This window comes from Cervus canadensis, chromosome 2 (assembly GCF_019320065.1).
Source record: "Cervus canadensis isolate Bull #8, Minnesota chromosome 2, ASM1932006v1, whole genome shotgun sequence".
NCBI lineage: Eukaryota > Metazoa > Chordata > Mammalia > Artiodactyla > Cervidae > Cervus > Cervus canadensis.
This window is the reverse complement of record NC_057387.1, coordinates 65,379,735-65,403,742: the sequence shown is the minus strand read 5'-3', so window position 1 is coordinate 65,403,742 and position 24,008 is coordinate 65,379,735. Positions and strand designations below refer to the sequence as shown.

At 37.8% G+C, this 24,008-nt stretch overlaps 1 protein-coding gene and 3 non-coding genes across 5 annotated transcripts; all 4 read left to right on the top strand.

Annotated features, from left to right (window-relative positions):
- Positions 1-14,748: 14,748 nt before the first annotated feature.
- RABGGTB (Rab geranylgeranyltransferase subunit beta) lies at positions 14,749-22,948 on the top strand. 2 transcript variants are annotated; one of them, XM_043460942.1, is made up of 9 exons: positions 14,755-14,800; positions 15,789-15,896; positions 16,538-16,735; positions 17,886-17,991; positions 18,811-18,863; positions 18,945-19,055; positions 19,839-19,964; positions 21,661-21,810; positions 22,361-22,948. In XM_043460942.1, the coding sequence occupies exons 1-9, from the start codon at positions 14,798-14,800 to the stop codon at positions 22,499-22,501; spliced, it is 996 nt and encodes a 331-aa protein (XP_043316877.1). In that variant the 5' UTR covers positions 14,755-14,797; the 3' UTR covers positions 22,502-22,948. The 2 variants fall into 2 exon arrangements, with proteins under 2 accessions (XP_043316878.1, XP_043316877.1); XM_043460943.1 differs by lacking the exon at positions 19,839-19,964 and having other exon boundaries at positions 14,749-14,800.
- LOC122437510 lies at positions 15,550-15,628 on the top strand. The gene has a single exon (XR_006268322.1). It is a non-coding gene; the product is annotated as a small nucleolar RNA SNORD45 (small nucleolar RNA).
- Positions 16,168-16,250, top strand: LOC122437511. Its single transcript, XR_006268323.1, has one exon. It is a non-coding gene; the product is annotated as a small nucleolar RNA SNORD45 (small nucleolar RNA).
- Positions 16,882-16,953, top strand: LOC122437512. Its single transcript, XR_006268324.1, has one exon. It is a non-coding gene; the product is annotated as a small nucleolar RNA SNORD45 (small nucleolar RNA).
- Positions 22,949-24,008: the final 1,060 nt, after the last annotated feature.

Here is a 24,008-nt window from a genome sequence, read left to right as displayed (position 1 = left end):
TCTCAACAGTATAGGAGGGGTCTGTTCTCTCCATACCCTCTGCAACATTTATTGTTTTCTACCCACCTTCCTTTATTGGCTTTTGAGTGGCAACTGGCACACCCCAATTTTGGTTACAAGCTCACCCAGAGACTGAGGACAAAAACCACACACATTTCCTCTTACACCTCACTAAATTATAAAGATCTAATATTTTTATCCAAAAAGTTTAAATGGCTTTTTCATGCTTAACTATGAAACTGTTTTTTAATGACACAGCTCAAGATTGGTAAGAGATTGGGTCTCATCAGATATTACATTGAAATTACAAGTTACATGTAATATGTATGTTCCAAATGCAAATTTGCATTTACCTAAGTTAAAAAATTCACCTGCATAAAGCTTCTAGACATCTAATTGTATTCTAAAGCCATATAGTGAAAATATTAAAGTACCTTTGATAATAAGTGTTAAGCAATTATATAATTATCAATTAAGAGATTTTAGTCACAAGCAACCAGAATGAATTTAAGCTACTTAAGCAAAATATGGACAAATGTAAGTATATTGAAGTGCCTCATGGATCTGAAGGCTGGAATGGAGTCAGTTTTAGGAAGGGACTAAAACCGAAATAGTCTTTAGGAACCCATGAAATAGTACTTTCCTATCTCTCAGTTCTACCTTCTCTGCCATGTTGCATTCTTTCTTGATCTATAGACTAGCTTCCTCTACTTTGATCTCAAGATAGAATAAAATCTAGCACCCTATATATTAGATTTCTCACCACTTAGAAAAGTTGACTGGCTAGGGCCATTACAGCCTGGAGTACAGGTCAGATTACAAGTATGATTTTTAATTGCTTACATCTGTGACTTGATGGTTCCTGGAAAAGACAATTTTATAAAACATCTGGTATATTTTTTTAAGATCTGGTATTTTTATGAAAAGTTTAATGAATGTTTAAGGAATCTACCAGAGTAATCAATTTGCATATAGGAAGAAGAGATTGTTCCAAGAACCCTCTGGATTTTAAAAAAAACAACAAACTGTTTATATGGCTTCTAGAATGAAATCCATTGATTTGAATATATCCCTGTAATCAGATAATAAAAAGTTCTTTGGAGATTTAAGGTTAACCCTATAGGCAACAGTGTTTTTTTTTTTTTTTAAGGTTTCACTTAACTAATGAATGAGAGGACTAAAAAGATGTTAAACTGTGAGATGGATGAAACTGGAGCCCCTTATACAGAGTGAAGTAAGCCAGAAAGATAAAGAACATTACAGCATACTAACACATATATATGGAATTTAGAAAGATGGTAACGATAACCCTATATGCAAAACAGAAAAAGAGACACAGAAATACAGAACAGACTTTTGAACTCTGTGGGAGAAGGTGAGGGTGGGATGTTTCAAAAGAACAGCATGTATACTATCTATGGTGAAACAGATCACCAGCCCAGGTGGGATGCATGAGACAAGTGCTCCGGCCTGGTGCACTGGGAAGACCCAGAGGAATCGGGTGGAGAGGGAGATGGGAGGGGGGATCGGGATGGGGAATAAGTGTAAATCTATGGCTGATTCATATCAATGTATGACTAAACCCACTGAAATGTTGTGAAGTAATTAGCCTCCAACTAATAAAAAAATTAAAAAAAAAAAAAGGTGTTAAACTGTATAAGGGAGAACTTAAAGAACAGACATATCTACAGTTAGAAATGCTTAAAAGAATTTGCTAATATGTGTAAAACTGGTTATTAACCTGCAGGGTGAAAAACAAAGAGAGGGTCATTTTTTCTTTACAGGAGAAACCAGTTGTAATTCATGGTTCATTTCCATATTTCTCCATTTTCTACAATTTAATTTTTAACTTTACAGAGTTGTAAAAGAGTTAACCCAGCCAATAGACAATCACAGATATATACCTGTTCAGAAAATACCCAGAGGATCCATGAGACAATACCTTGATGTTGTTTAGTCACTCAGTCCTGTCCAACTCCTTGCAACACCATGGACTGCAGCATGCCAGAAGTCCCTGTCCTTCACTATCTCCCAAAGTTTCTTCAGACTCATGTCCATTGAGTCTATGATGTCATCCAACCATCTCATCCTCTGTTGACTCCGTCTCCTCCTGCCTTCAATCTTTCCCAGCATCAGGGTTTTCTCCAATGAGCTGGCTCTTCCCATCAAGTGGCCAAGGTATTGGAGCTTAAATTTCAGTATCAGTCCTCCCAATGAATATTCAGGGTTGATTTCCTTTAGGATTGACTGGTTTGATCTCTTTGCTGTCCAAGGGATTCTCAAGTCTTCTCCAGCACCACAATTCCAAAGCATCAATTCTTCAGTACTCAGCCTTCTTTATGGCCCACATCTCACATCCATACACGACTACTAGAAAAACTATAACTTTGACTATACAGACCTTTGTCGGCAAAGTGGTGTCTTTGTTTTTTAATATCTTGTCTAGATTTGACATAGCTTTCCTTCCAAGGAGCAAACATCGTTTAATTTTGTGGCTGCAGTCACCATCCACAGTGATTTTGGAGCCCCCCAAAATAAAGTCTGTCACTGTTTCCACTTTTTCCCCATCTATTTGCCATGAAGTGATGGAACCGGATGCTATGATCTTTATTTTTTGAATGTTGAGTTTTAAGCCAACTTTTTCAATCTCCTGTTTCACCTGCATCAAGAGGCTCATTAGTTCCTCTTTGCTTTCTGCCATTAGGGTGGGGTCATCTGCATATCTGAGGTTATTGATATTTCTCCCTGCAATCTTGATTCCAGCTTGTGCATCATCCAGCCTGGCATTTCACATGATGTACTCAGCATGTAAGTTAAATAAATAAGCAGGGTGACAATATACAGCTTTGATGTACTCCCTTCCCAATTTTGAGCCAGTTCACTGTTGCTTCTTGGCCTGCATACAGGATTCTCAGGAGATAGGTAAGGTGGTCTGTTAGTCCCATCTCTTTAAGACTTTTCCACAGTTTGTTTTGATCCACACAGTCAAAAGCTTTAGCATAGTCAATGAAGCAGAAGTAGATTTTTTTTGGAATTCCCTTGGTTTTTCTATGATAACACAGATGCTGGCAATTTGATCTCTGGCTTGGGAAGTAGGAAATGGAGTAGGAAATGACAACCCACTCTAGTATTCTTGCTTGGAGAATTCCATTAACAGAGGAGCCTGGTGGGTGATAGTCCATGGGATCGCAAAAGAGTCAGACACAACAGAGCTACTGACACAGACAGAGATGGCTTTAGTTACACAATCAATTTGTTTACTTATATCCTGGTAAACAGGAATAAATATTCCTTTTGAATACTGCCATGAAATGTAAGGAGATTTAGTAAATGTTTCTAAATTCTGGGAAACAGTGAGAAACAGATACCATTTTAAAATTCCAGTTTATAAAAGCAGAGTCTACTAAACTGAAGATGAGACAGCCTAAAAATTAAAAAGGGTTTTCTCATATATCCATAAAAATAGAACATAACAGCTGCATGCATAAATAATATTCCAAACAAGTAGCCATGATTAAATTTCTCTCCTCAGTCCATTAAGTTCTCTATAAGTGTTCTGTTGGATCTTGGATCAGTAAACTACTTTCAAGAGGCTCTCTGCTTCAAGACAAAAGAGTTCTAGAAATCCTGATTGGATCCACTGGTATGGTGTGAAATCTGTCTGTCTATGACAACTTGAAAATGTGTGCCCGCAAAACTATTCTCTGATGTATATGCTGATAGTTCAAGGTACCTGATTCTTTCCATGAGGCTCTGAGACTGTCCCTTCCTGAATGCACTAATTTTGACCTGTAGGACTATAGGCAGAGCCTTCAAGCTAGCATTAGAATAAAACAGAAACTACAAATAACTGTTATTCAGGTTATTGTAACAATACTGCTGCCAACTAAAGAAATGTCACTTGCCATCCAGTTCTGTTAAGAATTAAGCTATTTAGTAGGGCAGCATAGAGACACAGATATAGAGAATAGACTTGTGGACACAGTGTGGGAAGGAGAAGGTGGGACAAACTGAAAGAGTAGCATTGACATATATACATTACCATAATGGATAAAATAGGTACCTACTGGGAATTTGCTATATCATGCAGGGAGCTCAACCTGGTGCTATGTGACAACCTAGCGGGGTGAATGGGGTGGGTGGTTGGAGGGAGGTTCAAGAGGGAGGGGACATATGTATACCTATGGCTGATTCATGTTGACATATGACAGAAACCAACAGAACATGGTAAAGCAATTATCCTCCAATTAAAAATTAATGCTGGTGAAAGTCGCCCATTCGTTTCCAGTTATTTGCGACCCCATGGACGGTAGCCTGCCAGGCTCTTCTGTCCATGGAATTTTCCAGGCAAGAATACTGGAGTGAGTTGCCATTTCCATCTCTGAAAAGAATGTTTAAAAAAGATTAAAAAAAAAAAATTAAGCTATTAGCCACTGTAGTCACTGACCTTCAACACAACCTGAAAGGAATTAGGACAGAATGAAGCACTCTATGCTTTGGGAAAAGTGCCAGAACAGACCTTTAGATAGATAGGTATTTTCAGGAGAAATTTTTTATGATCCTGGGTTCTTGCATCTTCTCATACTTAGAAAAGCACTAAAGCTATTAACTAAAATATCTGTTCCTCATGACTAGCAGCAATTTTCTATGGAGATGTGTGCTTGGTTGCATATACCCCTTTCACCAAAATAACATGTATACTGACTTTCCTCCTTACCCCTTCAGAACAGTTTCTCAGAGTTATTTGAGAAGCTGTCATCTAGGCTATAGTCCTCCGTAAGACACTGAGTAAATTCAACTCACAGCTTTAAAAAAAAATTAATTTATTTTAATTGGAGGATAATTACTTTACAATATTGTGATGGTTTCTGCCATACACTGACATGAATCAGCCTTGGGTGCACGTATGTTCCCCCATTCTGAACCCGCCTCCTACCTCCATCCCCACCCCCATCCCTCTGAGTTGTCCCAGAGCACCGGCTTTGAGTGCTCTGCTTCATGCATCAAGCTTGCACCGGTCATCTATTTTGCATATGGTAATATACATGTTTCAGTGCTATTCTCTCAAATCATCCCACCCTTGTCTTCTCCTACAGAGTCCAAAAGTCTATTCTTTACATCTGTGTCTCTTTTCCTGTCTTGCATATAGGATCATCATTACCATCTTTCTAAATTCTATAAATTCCATATAATATACTGTATTGGTGTTTCTCTTTCTGACGTACTTTACTCTGTATAATAGGCTCCAGTTTCATCTACCTCATTAGAACTGACTCAAATGCATTCTTTTTAAAGCTGAGTAATATTCCATGGTGTATATGTACCACAGCTTCCTTATCCATTCATCTGCTGATGGACATATGGGTTGCTTCCATGTCCTGGCTATTGTAAACAGTGCTGCGATGAACATTGGGGTACATGAGTCTCTTTCAGTTCTGGTTTCCTTGGTGTGTATGCCTAGAATACAACCCAGTGGGATTGCTGGGTCATATGGTCGTTCTATTTCCAGTTTTTTTAAGAAATCTCCACACTGTTCTCCATAGTGGCTGTACCAGTTTGCATTTCCACTGACAGTGTAAGAGGGTTCCCTTTTCTCCACACCATCTCCAGCATTTATTGTTTGTAGACTTTTTGATGGTGGCCAATCTGATCAGTGCAACTCACAGCTTTTATGTTGTATGTTTTTTTCTGTTGACACCATGGACCAAGTGGTTTAAACAACAACTTATTTCTCACAGTCCTAGAGGCTAGGAAGTCTAAGATCAAGATTTTTGCCCTCTCTGCATTGCAGACAGAATTCTAATTCCTTGTATCTTCACAAGGCAAAATTAGGGTGAGAGAGCTCTCTGCGGTCCCTTTGATAAGGGCACTAATCCCATTCCTGAAGACTCTACTCTTATGACCTAATTACCTCAAGGCCCCACTTCCTAATACCATCATACTGGGGATTCAGATTTCAACATATGAATTTGTGTGGGGACAGAAGCATTCAATCAAATACCAAAAACCAAGACTGAGAGCTACAGTTAATTACTATACCCAATAATATAATCAGATATGTCATAATCAAATATATATAATATAATCAGATAGTAAGACAATAATCAGAATAGAAATTAGTGAAAATCTTTACAGTGCATAACTATTTCATAAGAATCTAACCATTACTTCCCCTGAGGGAAATAAGAGCATTGACAAATCTCCAGGGCCTTCTCAATTTTGGACATATTTATATTAATAATATTTTTATTATTTTTTATTTAATTTTTATATTAATAACATTTTACCTAGACAACTTTAAGCTATGGAAGGCTGAGTTGATCTGATATACTTACCAAATTTTTCTATAAAGCTCCCTAAGTATGGTGCTGGTAAAATACAAAATATGGAGCATATGAAATAAACTTAATTATTTCAAATATCTTTCTTTTTACGAGGTGAAAAAATAAATTTTCTATTTTCCAGTCTCCCAACCCTTCTCCTCCAGGAAATTTCAAATATACATTGAGATGTAAAATATATCCTGAAAATTTTATTTTTGTAGATTCAATATTTAACCTTGAAGGCAAAATCAAGAGATGTATATATTTTGAGAAGGCAAAATCAAGAGATGTCAGAAATGACCTGATTACTTAAGATAGGCTTATAGGTACCTGAGAAAGAACACTTGTGTATCTATTTGGTCAAAGGGGAAATAAATAATAACAAGTACAGAAAAATATAACATGATTGTATGGAACTTTGTTTCTCAAATGAGGAAGCTTCATTTCCTTTTTAAAAAAAATAAGTAAGACATTAAAATTAAAACATATAGAATACAGAAAATATATTCTAGTAAGACAAAATCTCTGCTATCTAGGAAGAAGGTAAAGAGGAATATTTTATTTTCCTAAGCAAGTCCCATAAAACCGAATGAACTTTGCCAAAATTTTAGCACCTTTCAGTGTTTTTCAGACTCAAGTATTACACACCAAGGCAAATAAAATTCACAGTCCTGAAGTATGTCTTTCACTATGCATTTTCACATTCGAGAACAAATTCTTACTATGTGAACATGAATTTTTTAAAATGTTTCTAAGCTAGTAGTTTCTATCAGAATGATTGTTTTCCTTTGAAGTCTACCTCATGCAAAGCACTACAATTAAAATTTTTTTTCTGTTAATCTGGGGACTAATCCATTTATACAAGTGCCTATTTATCTCTATAAACCAATCAGAACAGAGTTCCTTAATCTGAGGAATAATCTGATTTATTAGTTTACACTGCCCAGAAGTGGGAAGGTACTTCATAAATAAGAGGTCAAAGCCTTCCTCGATTAAATGCATACACACTGAGAACTTAAAAGTTTCAGATCGACAGTAACTTCAGCCACAGGCCAAAAGTAAACTTACCAGTCCAGATCTCAAAGTTGTTGTTTACCTTTTCCGTGGGCTCTAAATTCTTAGCTGATTGGCTCTGCTTTCACACACAGACAAGAGTGGATAAACAAGATTCTCTGTTGTCTCTCATCCATGAGAAAATAGGCTTCTATAGTAGACCGAGATGAATGGGTCATAAAAACATTGTCTCAATCATTGCTACCAATGAGATTAAATTATGAACTATGCCTGAAACAGAAACAAAAATAAGACATAAAAGCAGTAAGGCAGGCAAAACCTACATTAAGGTCCAAAACAGTTAAGACCCTATTGCCACATGGAGTGGCTGTGAGAGCCAAGCAAATCACCGTGAGAGCCAAGAAAAGAACTGCCCTGGCTTAAGTAGATCTCAAGGTGCCATTCTCAAGCAATGCAGTTTACTTGGCTTTATATGTTCAGTGTACATGGGTATCAAGGCAAATGTATAATTTTCAAAATAGTAAAATCATGATATATATAAATGTAAGATGAACACATGTCAAAATTTTTATGTAATTATTAATAAAGGAGGGAACCAATAATATATTAAATCCAATTTCCAGCAACCAATTTAAACCTTTAAACCTAGATGTCTCAGTACTTCTTCTTTTATAATTGAGGACAGGATTTTACACTTTTAAATATTTCATTTTCAATTTAAAAGGCTTCTCTTAAATAGTTCCAGAATTCTAGTCCTTATACACTGCATCTTTCCTATCCAGAATTTCTTTTCTTATTGGAACTACTTAGTTAAGAAGCCCTGCAATTTAAAAACTTTAGACAAGATTTCATTTGCTTAAACTGAATCCAAAAAGGGGGGAATAAGAAAATCAGGGATGTCATAAAATGTATACAAGGTAATAAAATTTTGCAAGTGTAATATGGAGCCTGGAGCATGTAATATTCTACTTCTACATTTGCTATTTCAGAAATAAATGACTCATAGCCAAGACATAGAAGCAACCTAAATGTCTACTGACAGATGAATGGATCAAGATAATGTGCTATACATACATACATGTATATATATACACACATACACACACACAATGGAATACTGTGGGCATGCTCAGTCAATCTCATGTTCAATTCTTTGTGACCCCATGGACCATAGCCCTTCAGGATCCTCTGTCCATGGGATTTTCCAGGCAAGATACTGGAGTGGGCTGTCATTTCCTACTCCAGAGGATCTTCCCAAGCCAGAGATCCAAACCTTGTCTCCTGTGTCTCCTGCACTGGCAGGAGGATTCTTTACCACTGTGGCACCTGGGAAGTCCAATGAAAGAATGAAGTAATGCCACTTTCAGCAACATGGATGGACCTAGAGATTACTATATTAAGTGAAGTGAGTCAAACAAAGACAATTATATGATATCACTTATATGTGGAATCTAAAAAGATGCAAATGAACTTATTTACAAAACACAAACAGACTCAGACACAGAAAACAAATTATGGTTACTAAAGGGGTAACGAAGGAAGGAGGTGGTGGAGATAAATTAGGAGTTTGGGATTAACACATACACACTACTATAGCACAGGGAACTATACTCAATATCTTGTAATAACCTATAATGGAAAACAACCTGAAAAAGGATATACATGTGCATATATATATATACATACACACATATAAATATATAACTGAATCACTATGCTGTAGACTTAAAACATTGTAAATAATTTATACTTCAATTTAAAAAATGAACAACTCAGTTACTATGTTTCATTGATTCCAAAGGCATATTTTAAAATTTAATATCTCAGAAATCTGGATAAATTTTGTTACTAGCCATTGGCTATTTTTTTTCTACATTTGATGTCTTGGCAATTGGGGTGTTTCTTATAGTCAGTGAAATCTTAGGTAAAATATGATACTGTTGTTTCCTGGAAATGCTATTCCATGACATTATAAAAACTAGAAACAGTTTATATATTGAATGCTAACGAAACTATGTCCATAGATGGTGGCTCAGATGGTAAAGAATCAAACTATGTCCATAGATGCACCCGCATCTCCTGCGTTTCCTGCATTGGCAGGAAGATTCTTTACCACTAGTGCTTGTGTGTGTGTGTGTGTGTGTGTGTGTGTGTGTGTGTGTGTGTAGGCTTCCCTGGTGGCTCAGATGGTAAAGAATCAGCCTGCAATGTGGGAGACCTGGGTTCGAGATTCTGGATTGGGAGATTCTGATAATTGGGAGAATTTGATAATTGGGTTGATATACTGGCTTGGGAAATTCTCTGGAGAAGGGAATGTCTACCCACTCCAGTATTCTTGCCTGGAGAATTTTATGGACAGAGAAGCCTGGCAGGCTACAGTCCATGGCCTTGCAGAGTTGGACACCACACTTTTCTTTGCAGGGGAGATATTTTTACTTTTGAAGAGGTAAAACATACAAAGTTTCAAAAGTATCAGAGTATTCAGTGAAAAATGAAAGTCGCTCAGCCGTGTCTGACTCTTTGCCACCCGGTGGACTATACAGTCTGTGGAATTCTCCAGGCCAGAATACAGGAGTGAGTAGCCTTTCCCTTCTCCAGGGGATCTCCCCAACTCAGGGGTCCAACCCAGTTTAGTGAAAAGCTTTCCTTAAATCCTGTCTACAGCCACACATTTCTCCTCCAGTAGGCAGCTCTTTGGTTTGTGCTTTCCCAAATATATCCACACATTTCCCCCCGTTTCCCACACAGATAGTAGCAAATGGTACATTCTGGTTTTGTTTTCACTTAACATACTTTGTATATCTTTCCAGAACAGTGTTTGCAGAGCTTCTGTATCATTTTTAATGGCTGCATAATGAATACACCATAGTTTATTTAACTTTTGATAGTTAAAATATTTGCAGTTTTCTGTTATTACAATGACTGCTGCTATGAATATTTTTGCACATAAGTCACTTCACACCCAAGGGAGTATATCTTGAGGATAAATAGCTAGCAATAGAATTGCTGAATGTAATTTCAAGAATTGCTAGAACATACGCTCCCTACATATATTTCCATGTTGCTCACCATTGTACTCCCAGAACCTAGAATAATATTTGGCACATTCTATTTGGCATAATACATATTTGATGAACGACTTTGTAAATAGGAAGAGGGGCTTACTTTTCATTGTTTCAGCAGTTATTGACTTGATCTGAATGTTATTTTTTGGATCTAATGCTTGTGTTATTCTTATACTGAGCATTGCTTTTCCCAAGAGATTTGACCTCCTCTCTCCCTTGGTTTCTCTCACTCTAGAACATTCCTCTCTGATCTGATTTAGAGGCAAAAGAAAGCTAGAGAAATTACATTACTATTGTGAAATAAAGTTCATATAATATGGCAAGACAAGAAAATTTTAAACATAAAAAAATTCTTTGTCCTTTGGCCTCTTCTCTCCTCTCATTGTGTTGTGCCTGTGCATTATGCCTTGACCAAACCTCCCTGCCTTAGCAGGCATACCTGCTCAGCCATAAAGAGTAACATTCTCCCAGCATCAACAAGACGACTTCTTAAAAATAACGTTCCTTCTTGGTCTTGTAAGGGGGTCACATGACCTACCACAACTATGAGACTTGGGTTGAGTAAACTGTCAATAATGTCATTTGGTGTACAGTCATTCATCTCAAAAAAACTTATACAACTGTGTCTAGACTTCTAGCTGAGAAACAGTTCTCAAAGTTTTCTGATATGCTCTTCTTGCATTGTAATTTGTCTTGAATAAAAATCTCCATAATTAATTTTTCATCAGCATTATTTAACCAAGGCTTCCCAGGTGGCACTTATAGTAAAGAACCCACCTGACAATGCAGAAGATGAAGGTTCCATCCCGGGGTTGGGAAGATCCCCTGAACGAGGGCATGGCAACCCATTCCAGTATTCTTGCCTGGGAAATCTCATGGGCAGGTTATAGTCCATTGGGTCTCAAGAGTTGAAGCCATTTGGCAGGTATGCACACTATTTAACAAGGCAGACTTTTTAAAATAAAAAAATATTAGGGATAGAGACAGCCATCACTTAATGAAAAAAGTCTCAACTCATCCAACTTATATGCATTTAGTAAAGGACCCTCAAACTATAAGCTGAAATATCAACAAATATCAACAGGGAGAAATAACAAACTCTATTATAACAGTAGATTCAACACTCTCTCAGTTATTGATAACCCACATACGTCACTGTGTCAGGAACCTTTCTCCAAATCATTATTGAATGAAAGAAATTTTAAGGATGTGGGGGTGCCAGTATACTCTAATGGGTGCCAAAAGTGCTTAAGTATGACAGTCGTGAGAAACAAGAATTGATAACAGCTGTGTGATCACACCTAGCAAAACTAAATTCTGTGGAAAGCTCCTAAAAGGAAACTGGGTGTTTCTTTGTTGAAGGTAAGTACCAAATATTTCAGATACCAGTACCTCCCAAAGAAGTGGGAGGAGTAGGTGAGAGACTCAACTGTAATGGCCAAGGCAAACAGGAGGGGAATGTGAACATTTCATGAACATTCACCCCAAAACACTTACTGAACACTTAACTACAAGATGAAAGTGAAAGAGGAGAGTGAAAAAGTTGGCTTAAAGCTCAACATTCAGAAAACTAAGATCATGGCATCCTGTCCCATCACTTCATGGCAAATAGATGGGGAAACAGTGGAAACAGTGGCTGATTTTATTTTTCTGGGCTCCAAAATCACTGCAGATGGTGATTGCGGCCATGAAATTAAGAGACGCTTACTCCTTGGAAGGAAAGTTATGACCAACTTAGACAGCATATTAAAAAGCAGAGACATTAAAAAAAAAAAAAAAAAGCAGAGACATTACTTTGTCCATAAAGGTCCATCTAGTCAAGGCTATGGTTTTTCCAGTAGTCATGTATGGATGTGAGAGTTGGACTCTAAAGAAAGCTGAGCGTGGAAGAATTGATGCTTTTGAACTGTAGTGTTGGAGAAGACTCTTGAGAGTCCCTTGGACTGCAAGGAGATCCAACCAGTCCATCCTAAAGGAGATCAGTACTGGGTATTCTTTGGAAGGACTGAGGCTGACGCTGAGACTCCAATACTTGGCCACCCGATGTGAAGAGCTGACTCATTTGAAAAGACCCTGATGCTGAGAAAGATTGAGGGCAGGAGGAGAAGGGGACGACAGAGGATGAGATGGTTGGATGGCATCACCGACTCAATGGACATAGGTTTGGGTAGACTCCGGCAGTTGGTGATGGACAGGGAGGCCTGGTGTGCTGCGGTTCATGGGGTCACAAAGAGTTGGACAAGACGGAGCGACTGAACGAAACTGAACGGAACTGAACTGAACTAACTACATGCAACTCTGTTAATTACTGTCCGTTTCAGATCTTCAAAGAGTCTCAAGTATAAACGAGTTCTTAAAAGTTATTCCACTGTTTAAATATTATTAGCTTAGTCGCTTCAGTTCTGTCAGACTCTTTTAGACCCTATGAACTGTATGGGATATCATAATGAGATATGAAGGAAATTAACTATGTCATTCTCATTGGTAATGATCATGACCTACTTAAAATGTAGGTCACCTCTGTCCATGGGCTTTCTCCAGGCAAGAACACTGGAGTCAGTTGCCATGCCCTGCTCCAGGGTATCTATCTGACCTAGGGATCAATCCCAGTCTCTTGTTTCCTGCATCAGGCAGGTTCTTTACCACTAGTGCCACCTGGGAAGCCATGTATTTATATGTGCTAAGCTGAGTCAGACCCTTTGCGAGCCTGTGGACTATAGCCAGAAAGGCTCCTCTATCCATGGGATTTTTCAGGCAAGAATACTGGAATGGGTTGCCATTTCCTTCTCCAGGGGATCTTCCAGACCCACTGATTGAACCCAGGTCTCCCGCATTACAGGCAGATTAGGAAGCCCCTCAATTCCTGGTAAGTAAGTGTTAGTTGCTCAGTCCCATTCAACTCTTTGCAACTCCATGGACTGCAGCCAGACAGGATCTTCTGTCCATGGGATTCTCCAAGCAAGAATATGGGAATGAGTTGCCATTCCCTTCTCCAGGGGATCTTCCCAACCCAGGGATGTAACCTGGGTCTCCTGTATTGCAGGTGGATTCTTTAAAGTAGTATTTCCAGTTCCAGTTCAGTCGCTCAGTCGTGTCCAACTCTTTGCGACCCCATGAACTGCAGCACACCAGGCCTCCCTGTCCATCACCAACTGCCGGAGTCTACCCAAACGCATGTCCATTGAGTCGGTGATGTCATCCAACCATCTCATCCTCTGTCGTCCCCTTCTCCTCCTGCCCTCAATCTTTCTCAGCATCAGGGTCTTTTCAAATGAGTCAGCTCTTCACATCAGGTGGCCAAGTATTGGAGTCTCAGCGTCAGCCCCAGTCCTTCCAAAGAATACCCAGTACTGATCTCCTTTAGGATGGACTGGTTGGATCTCCTTGCAGTCCAAGGGACTCTCAAGAGTCTTCTCCAATACCACAGTTCAAAAGCATCAATTCTTCCACGCTCAGCTTTCTTTATAGAGTCCAACTCTCACTTGACTACTTTCCATACATGACTACTGGAAAAACCATAGGCTTGACTAGATGGATCTTTGTGGACAATGTAATGTCTCTGCTTTTTAATATGCTGTCTAGGTTGGTATTAACTTTCCTTCCAAGCAGTAAGCATCTTTTAATTTCATGGCTGCAATCACCATCTGCAGTGATTTTAGAGCTCCCCAAAATAAAGTCAGCCAGTGTTTCCCCATCTATTTGCCATGAAGTGATGGGACCAGATGCCATATCTTAGTTTTCTGAATGTTGAGCTTTAAGCCAACTTTTTCACTCTCCTCTTTCACTTTCATCAAGAGGCTTTTTAGTTCCTCTTCACTTTCTGCCATAAGGATGGTATCATCTGCATATCTGAGGTTATTGATATTCCTCCCGGCAATCTGAGTCCAGCTTGTGCTTCCTCCAGCCCAGCATTTCTCATGATATACTCTGCATATAAGTTAAAGAAGCAGGGTGACAATATACAGCCTTGACATACTCCTTTTCCTATTTGGCACCAGTCTGTTGTTCCATGTCCAGTTCTAACCGTTGCTTCCTGACCTGCACACAGGTTTCTGAAGAGGCAGGTCAGGGGGTCTGGTATTCCCATCTCCTCCAGAATTTTCCACAGTTTATTGTGTAGTATTTAGCGAAGCCCTAAATATTACTTAAAACTCTTAAAACTGCGGAGATAATGAGAGGAGAAAATTGGCGCCAGAGACTTTCCGCGCAGGCAGCGAGGACAGCTATGAGCAGTCGATGGGGTCCTAGGGCAGGCGCGGAACTGCTGCTTCCTTCAGGCGAGAACGGTGGTCAGCTATGTCGGGGCGGAGAGGGGGCCTGAGGAGCGCTTCTGCGCAGGCGCTTGCCTCCTAAATCCGCCCACTGACGAGTTAAGTTCTCTTTTCGCTCTCAGTCATGGTGAGTGTGGACGTGTTTTGTATTGCTGTGCCCGTAGGAGAATGTATAGGGTAATATTTAATCTCTTTAGTCACTAGTGGGTTGTTTTCTTAGTGTTGGAGAATGATTGGGGTAAGACACAGGCCTTGGAAGGTATTTTGAGGGCTCAGACGGTGTGAAGTGTTACTCAGCGTTTTCTGCAGATCTCGCGGGTGCAGTTGCGGCCGGACTTCCTGCTATCGGGCGGGACTCGGTTCGACGACCTTGTTTCTTAATCCCCCCGCTCCCCCACAAAAGCCGGTTAGTTTTTACCTTCCGTATAGCCGTGTATATATGGCTCGAAATCTTTGGAATTGTTGATGGTATGGTCTCTTTCCAGTAAGTTTTAATGGGATATGAAGGAAATTAACTGCTTCATTCTTATTGGTAATGATCTTGAACTACTTAAATGAAGCCTCAGTCACAAAGATGTAGCTGAGGAATGTGCCGAACTAGAGCAACAACAATCACCACCTGGGGGCTTGTTGCAAATACAGAAACTTAAGACTAAATCCGGAAAAGAATCGTTAGCTTGATAAATAACTGTTGGCATGCATGGAAGGTGCTTTGAAACCTGAGTTTTTAAGATTAATGAAATCTCACTAAAGAACTCATGGGACAGATAGGTTCTTATTTAATGCTTTATCTTGTTTTCTGCCACGTGTAAACCGTAAGTTGAAAATTTTGAGTCTGTTTTACTTTTCAGCCGAGACGAGGACGGTAGTTTATTGGGTCGATGATGAGCTGGCATGTATTCTGAATCTAAAGTTGATTATTACTACTTTAGCTCTAGAATTACTCTGAGACCTGAAGAATACCTGAAACTATGAAAGCTTTAGTTCTTTTTAGTCAGCTGCTTTTAAACTTGAAGGCTTCTATATGGCAAGATGAAATAAGATGAAATTGAAATGTATGCTCTGGGGTCAAACATTAAAAGATAAAAATTTATGAAATGTCTTGTATGTGAAAGGGTACACCGCAGAAGGATGTTATCATTAAGTCAGATGCACCTGACACCCTGTTACTGGAGAAGCATGCAGATTATATTGCATCCTATGGCTCAAAGAAAGATGACTACGTATGTATACTTTTGTGTTGAAAAGTTTTTATTTTTTAAGCGTGTCAAATCATTTGGTCAGGATGGTTTGTATTTCTTAAAAATGGTTTCCACCTCCTGCCTACCAGGAACTGATGTCTGTGGTTGAGCAGCCATGGGAGTTAACCTTGATTCTTACCAATAATTATTAAGAGGCTTTGGCAGACAAAGTAGATTACCTTCCTGCCAGATAAATAAGAATTTTGAGGTAGCGAATAGATTTCTATTTTTGTAGTTGAGCTAATACTTTCAAGGTCAATGATGTGTTGGCATGTATTACCTGAGTTTATGGTGATGTGTAATAACACTTAAGCTCTAGAATTACGCTGAGACCTTGAAAAAGTTTTACCTTGAAGAATGTTCCCAGTTTTCATCTCTCGGAACCTTAGGAAAAACTGAATTAAACAGCTTAATTAGAAGTAAATATTTTCCCCTGTAGTATAGAAAGAGCTGAATTATTTACCATGTTGGGAAGCATCTCGTACTAATGAATTCCCATAAATAATCGGCAGCTATGGAGTTGTTAGAGCCATATGACAGTGTGGGTATTTAGCTTCTGTGTTGCGTATCTTTAAACTGACATCAGTTCAGACTGACACATTAAAGTAATTTCTGTGTTTTAGGAATATTGCATGTCTGAATATTTGAGAATGAGTGGCATCTATTGGGGTTTGACCGTAATGGATCTCATGGGACAACTACATCGCATGAATAGAGAAGAAATTCTGACGTTTATTAAGTCTTGTCAACATGAGTGTGGTGGAATAAGTGCTAGTATTGGACATGATCCTCATCTTTTGTATACTCTTAGTGCTGTTCAGGTAAATACTAATGAAAATTCAGTAGTCTTGGTAGTGTATTCTCTTACTTGAGAAAGAATTGAAAATAGGGATCAGAAAGGTGACAAAATCCGTATCTATGTAAAAAATTATCCATATGTTTTCAAATGAGATCTGTTTCAAAGCAAGGTCAATGATGGGATGGCATGTATTAGCTGAATCCAAAGTTGATGTAAATTCTAAAATGGCACTGAGACCTTGGACGGGAAAATGTTTATCTTACATATATGTAAATGTCTGGAAGTCACTAAGTGGAAGATTTTTTTTTTTGAGCAAGAAAAATTCTTGTGGTGTTAAGGCACTGAAATGTGATTTATTTATTGTACAGCATGACCTACCCTATCCCAGTAGATTTGTACCCTATCCCGATAGAAAACATGTAAGTCTTAACCTGATGATACAAAACATTTTTTAAAGCAGGTAGGATATTCTAAAGGTTTGTCACTTGGAACTTATTCATTCAGAGAACAGTACATAGCATAATGGATTATATAAACTGCTCGAAGCCTGTGTACAATATGTGTAGAAGCCTCCTTCATTCACCTTTTTTTTTGTATTGGTCAGACTTCCTGCATGGCATTTGCTTTCTTACATGGCCTGGCCATTTCCTCCCTTTAGTTTCATCTTCTCATCTGATTTCTGGAAATGCCAAGCTGCCTTCGGTTCCAGTTCCCTGCTTTTACTCTGCCATTTCATGACTTTGCTCTTTACTATGGAGTTGACTTTTTAAAAATTAAAAAAAAAAAAATTTTTTTTTGGTCTCACTCTGGCTTCTGGGATCTTAGTTCCCTGACCAGAGATTGAACCGGGGTCAAGGCAATGAAAGCACTGAATCCTAACTGCTGAACCACCAGGAATGTCCATCTGGAGTTAGCTTTGATTTTGATTATTTGTGAAGATTCACAAATAAAACCCTTAAAGTCTATATAAGTATCATAAATGAGTCTCAATGTTAACAGTGGTTAAAGACTTGTTGGTAATACCTATAATTTTACTCCGTAATAGAATTGCATATTTGAGAAAAGTTTTTAAGGTGTGTAGACAAAAGGACATCATTAGTTGAGAACATCATCATTAGAACAGACTGACCAGTGGCGAGGTATCTACTTACCATGGTTTGTTTCTGTTACAGATACTTACTCTCTATGATAGTATTAATGTTATTGACATAAATAAAGTTGTGGAATATGTTCAGAGTCTACAGAAAGAAGATGGTTCTTTTGCTGGAGATATTTGGGGTAATGTCACTTTAATCCATGGCACCTAGAATACCGATATAAAAATGTTTTGCTTTGGTGTTTATTACAGTAATAAGCTTGGCTGCAGGTTTTAAAATATAATGAATTGGGGGCTTTGCTAATAGTTTATAAGGAGATTATAAGTTTTTCATTTTTTCAGGTCCCACTAAGCAGCTGGTCTAACTGGAATTAATGGTCTGCTGGAAGTTCCAGCATGCACTGTGCTAGTTATAGCAGCATACAGGAGTACTGGAACAGAGAGGGCAAGTCTAAAAGATAAGGTAGGTGAAACTTTTTTCCCCAGTATTTGGTGGCTTTGTAAAGTTTTTTAAAAACTTAACTGGCAAGGGGAAAATAATTTTTAAAAAAACTTTACAAAATTACTGAATATTTGAGTGGAGGGGAGGGAGTAGTATTTTACTTGATAAATCTAGATAATCTCTGCTTTAGGGCTGAATACAGTGCAGGCCGGAGAGACCAGCTGCTTCATGGGATGTGAAAATCTACCTTTATATAATAGGGTAAGTTTATTATCATTCTTAGAAATTAACTAGTTACCTTATCTTTCTGGGCGCTCTGTAAGCAATTAGTTCACAGTACTTTTCACAAAGCCATTTTTAGTACTTAGTTTCCTTAGAAGTAAAGTAAGTGAATATATACTTCAGATGTAGTTTTCCTCCTGGACAGTGGAAGTACATGTTAGGCATGAACTTTTGGAAATACTACTATGGTAGTTGTACAGAGCTTTTTAATTAACTTTATGTAATATGATTAGAAGCCTCTGATAACACATAATGCTTTGGTTTTCTTTATTTTTAGGAGAAATTGATACAAGATTCTCTTTTTGTGCGGTGGCAACTTTGGCACTGTTGGTAAGTTTCAAATGTTGTATTGGAAATGATTAACTTTTGATGATTATTCTGGAACTTAATAGGCATGTTTTCTGTTTACAGGGGAAGTTGGATGCTATTAATGTGGAAAAGGCAATTGAATTTGTTTTATCATGTATGAACTTTGATGGTGGATTTGGTTGCAGACCAGGTTCTGAATCCCATGCCGGGCAGGTAATTCATTAATCCAGATTAAAATGGAGTGTCAGTTTTGAAGGGATGACCAGTGTAACTGGAAAATAGCAAGTTTATTTGACTGAATGTAGAAAATAAGAAATGCTTAATTGCTGCTTGAGGAAGGCATTTTTAGTTGCTGACTTTGAGTCTCCTGTTGGTGAAATCATCTGGCCAGATAAACATAAGTAGTTTTGTAATTACCAGAAATATATTTTGATTTTCTATTAGTTCTTATGTGTGTGTGTTAGTCACTCAGTTATGTCCAACTCTTTGCCACCTCATGGACTATAGCCCCCCAGGCTCCTCTGTCCGTGGAATTCTCCAGGCAAGAAGACTGGAGTGGGTTGCCATTCTCTTCTTAATTTTAAATAAGCAGATAAAAAACATTCTGTATCTCCCTATCCTGAACACCTGTGTTAGAGGATGTTGTATATGTAAATAATTGTCAAACAGTTTGCTCTTAGCCATGAAAAAACTGATGGTAGTCTTTCATTGCAGAGTTGGATCCTAGTAGTATGCTTCAGATTTGTTCAAGTAATTACGTGATGTTTGTTGCTATTCTTACTGTCAGCAAATTTTTAGATAGAGAATGGAGCTTTAATAATTAAAGTTTTTTTTAATCAGTGTTACTGTTGAAAAACTATTATACACATGTTGCTATTCTTACTGTCAGCAAATTTTTAGATAGAGAATGGAGCTTTAATAATTAAAGTTTTTTTTAATCAGTGTTAAACTGTTGAAAAACTATTATACACATGTACTTTATGTCTGTAATTTTAGATCTATTGTTGCACAGGATTCTTGGCTATTACTAGTCAGTTGCACCAAGTAAATTCTGATTTACTCGGTTGGTGGCTTTGTGAACGACAGCTTCCATCAGGCGGACTCAATGGAAGGCCAGAGAAGGTATTGTTTCTTAAGGTTAATCTTTAAATTTTATAAACTTGAATGAGGACTGCTTTTTTCCCTTTTGTTTTGTAATATTGCTCCTACAAATTGATAATGAGGTTTTTTACTTTAATACTTTGCAAAATTTAGTTGAACCTTCTAAAAATGCTCTTGGCAAAAATAAAACAAGAGTTGAAATTCCTATTAATCCTGATGTCCATTTAAAAGACACTCGTGAAAAGGTTGCCTGGTACTTTTTGATTTTCTTTGACAAATACTCTGGGCTTTAAAATGTGTTTGTATTCATAGTATAAATTCTTAAAATTTATACTTATAAAATTCCTTCTGAAGGCCTTGTATTTTTCACCTACATGAAACTTTTCTTTAAACTATACCAGGGACTCACAGTCGTGCATTATGCATATCTGGGAATCAAAGGCCACTATTAACACTTGGATCTTGTATAGAAATCTCCATGCTCACTTACAGATGGGAAAGGATAATGGATTTGCCAGAAGAAAGATTTCTTTTAAAAAACTGGATTACAACATTTTCATTTAAAATCTTTATTTTTAAAGAAAAACTCAATTCTGTTTAGCTCTCAATGTACTCTAAATTGGGTCTGTAAAGACCAGATAGTAAGTATTTTTACCTTTGCCCTATTAGCTTGTTGCAACTACACTGCTGCCCTGAAGAACATTGTTGCCAGACAGTAAAAAATCAATGGGTGTGGTTGTATTCTATTAAAATTACTAATGAATTTCATAATGGTTTTCCTTTCACAATACTATTTTTAAAAATCATTTACAAATACTGAAAGCTGTTCTTTGGGCCCTTGAGCTAAAATATGATAAAGCATACTGATGCTTTTATTCTGGGTCATTGTATTTTTATGTAATTTTTGTTGCTTGTTACTTCTGAATAAAAACCACGAGTGGTACGTAGTTAAGATCCATTGAAAAATCTGGGCAACTTTTCAATAATTAGGAAATGGGTGAGGGTGGGGATAGCACTTAGAATCTAGCACAGCTTTTAATGTTCTTGTGGATCACCCTGGGATCTAGTTGAAATTCAGTGTAAGGTGGGGTCTTCTGAATTTAAGTTATGATTTGAGGAGCAAGGGTGATTTTATTTTTTTAAACTAAGTTGTATACTTTCCTGGACAGCACTTATTGAAAATGCTACCCATGGCAGTGGAACATATATTGCCATAGTTCTTATAAGCCTTACTAGCAGTTTCTTGGAAAAGAGACTGATGTCAGCATTCATTTCATACATAAATTAAGGTGGATAGATGGTTATCAGTGAATACTGAAACTGAAACATTTAGCATGGTTTTCTGTGGAATCAAGAATCTGCCTGTAATGTAGGCAGCACAGGAGATGTGGGTTCAATCCTTGGCTCAGGAAGATCCCCTAGGGAAGGAAATGGCAATCCACTCCAGTATTTGCCAGAAAATTTCCGTGGACAGAGGAGCCTGGTGGGCTACAGTTCATGGGGTTGCGGAGTCAGACGTGACTGAGCATGCCTGCATACTCATTCTAGTTCTGTGGAATGAAGCATTTGATCTCTTTTCCAATGATTATCCTTTAATTCTAAGCAGTTTTTGGATTTCAGTGTTGCAAACACTGCATTGTCAATATATCCCTTGATTCCCCTCCCACCCCAGGTATTTAGAAAATATTTGTGGCAACTTCTGGCTTTTTCCTCCTAGTTACCAGATGTATGCTATTCATGGTGGGTGTTGGCTTCCCTAAAGATAATTGGAAGGCTTCATTGGATTGATAGAGAAAAACTCCGCAGTTTCATCCTAGCATGTCAAGATGAAGAAACAGGAGGATTCGCAGATAGGCCAGGAGATATGGCAAGTATATTTATGACTTAACAGTTAAAATTTTCAGTGTTGTTTTTACTCTTAAGAGTCTAAGGGTTCAAAAACTAGGAATTGGTGGGGAACAGATAGTATTTTCAAGTGTTAATTTGAAAGGATGCTTCTAAAATGTCATTTAGAAGTGTACTAAGGTGCTTTTCTGGTGGCTCAGATGGTACAGAATCTGCCTGCAATGCAGGAGACCCAGGTTCAGTCACAGTATCCTTGCCTGCAGAATTCCATGGACAGGAGCCTGGCAGGCTACAGTCCATGGGGTCGCAGAGATGCGAACGTGACTGAGTGACTGACACACACACAAGAGTGTATGAAAGATCTGAAACACGTTTACAGTACTTACTGCTAAGAAATGAGTGTGTGTGCCAAGTCCTCTGTTTAAAAGTGCAGTTTGAAACCATTATTTCAGAAAATTTTAAGATAATATTTAAATACAGAGTGCAATGGGCTCCAGTATAATCATTGTTCAAAAGCAGGGTTTTAGAAGTTGTCATTTTGTAATATTCTATAAATTCTTATTTTTTAATAGGTAGATCCTTTTCATACTCTGTTTGGAATTGCTGGATTGTCACTTTTGGGAGAAGAACAGATTAAACCTGTTAGCCCTGTTTTTTGCATGCCTGAAGAAGTACTTCGGAGAGTGAATGTTCAGCCTGAACTAGTGAGCTAGGTTAGATCCCTTGATGGAGAAGTTGGTTAATATAGTTTTTATTGTGTTTTAACATTTCAGTAGTTGAAGTGCTTAACAAACTTAGTGACTCCCATGTTAATATTTTGTACATGAATTGTGTTAATTTTAATAAATTATATAATTATACATATTGTAAATTAAGATCTTTATTGTATCTTTCCTTCTGGAATGCTGTTGTTACTCTGATTTTTTTTGTTTATGCTTCAGTGTATTTGTTTTCTTGTATGTCTTTATAACAGCAAACTTGAACTCTCTTTAGCTGAAGTCTTATGTTCTGATTTTCCTGGGTACTCCCTTGATATGTTATATATAACTATAGTTAATGTAAATTGGTCTTTGTCAGTGAGAATGTTACTGATAAAGAATTGATGAACTGTATAGGAATTAAAAGATGAAACAAAAATAAATGGCTGAAATTTGGGAATATTTCATGCTTGTGGTTAATGAGTTGGGTACAGAGTGGTTTAGGTAAATGATGAGAATTCACTAAGATGAGGATTGCAATCAGGACTACACTTTACTCACTTTTTAACATTTTATGTCAGAATGCCAAGGGATTGTTGGCATTTTTTTCCTGCCCAGTAAGGAAATACAAGCTGATACTTGCCACAGTGTTCTTGTTTGTATAACCTGTTTTCACAAAGATTAGATCACACTAATGTTTGTGTTCTTGGTGAAAAAGTATTTTAGTGAGTGTTTTTCTTGATGGAAGTTGAAATGTGCTGAAGCAAGTTTGCAATAATAACCCTAAGAGTAAAGAATTTTACATGCGAATAGTGATGATTTCTCTTAACACATTGAGCAATGTCTGCTTTTATGTTATTGAAATGTCTGGCATTGTTTCTTGACAGTTCACTAAATTTGGGATGAATTACCAGTGTTTCTGAAAGTTTGGAAGTCATTGGATGGAACACAATGGTATCATTGGAAGTTTTGAGTACTACAGTCACTGCACGTGGGTGACTGCAATGGTTTCATATTCTATATCTGATTTCACAATTGAGTGAATTCAGCAGTGGACATCTAATGGTATCTAGAGTATTTTTTCCTGGTTTCTCTACCATGTTGAATTACTGTGTCTGTATTTAAGAGACTCATAGCATCTGGTCCCATGACATGGCAAATAGATGGGGAAACAGTGAGAGACTATTTTTTGGGGCTCCAAAATCACTGCAGATGGTGACTGCAGCCATGAAATTAAAATATGCTTACTCCTTGGAAGGAAAGTTATGACCAACCTAGACAGCATATTAAAAAGCAGAGACATTACTTTGCCAACAGAGGTCCGTCTAGTCAAAGCTATGGTTTTTCCAGTAGTCATGTATGGATGTGACAGTTGGACTATAAAGAAAGCTGAGCATAGAATTGATGCTTTTGAACTGTGGCATTGGAGAAGGCTCTTGAGAGTCCCTTGGACTGCAAGGAGATCCAACCAATCCATCCTAAAGGAAATCAGTCCTGAATATTCATTGGAAGGACTGATGCT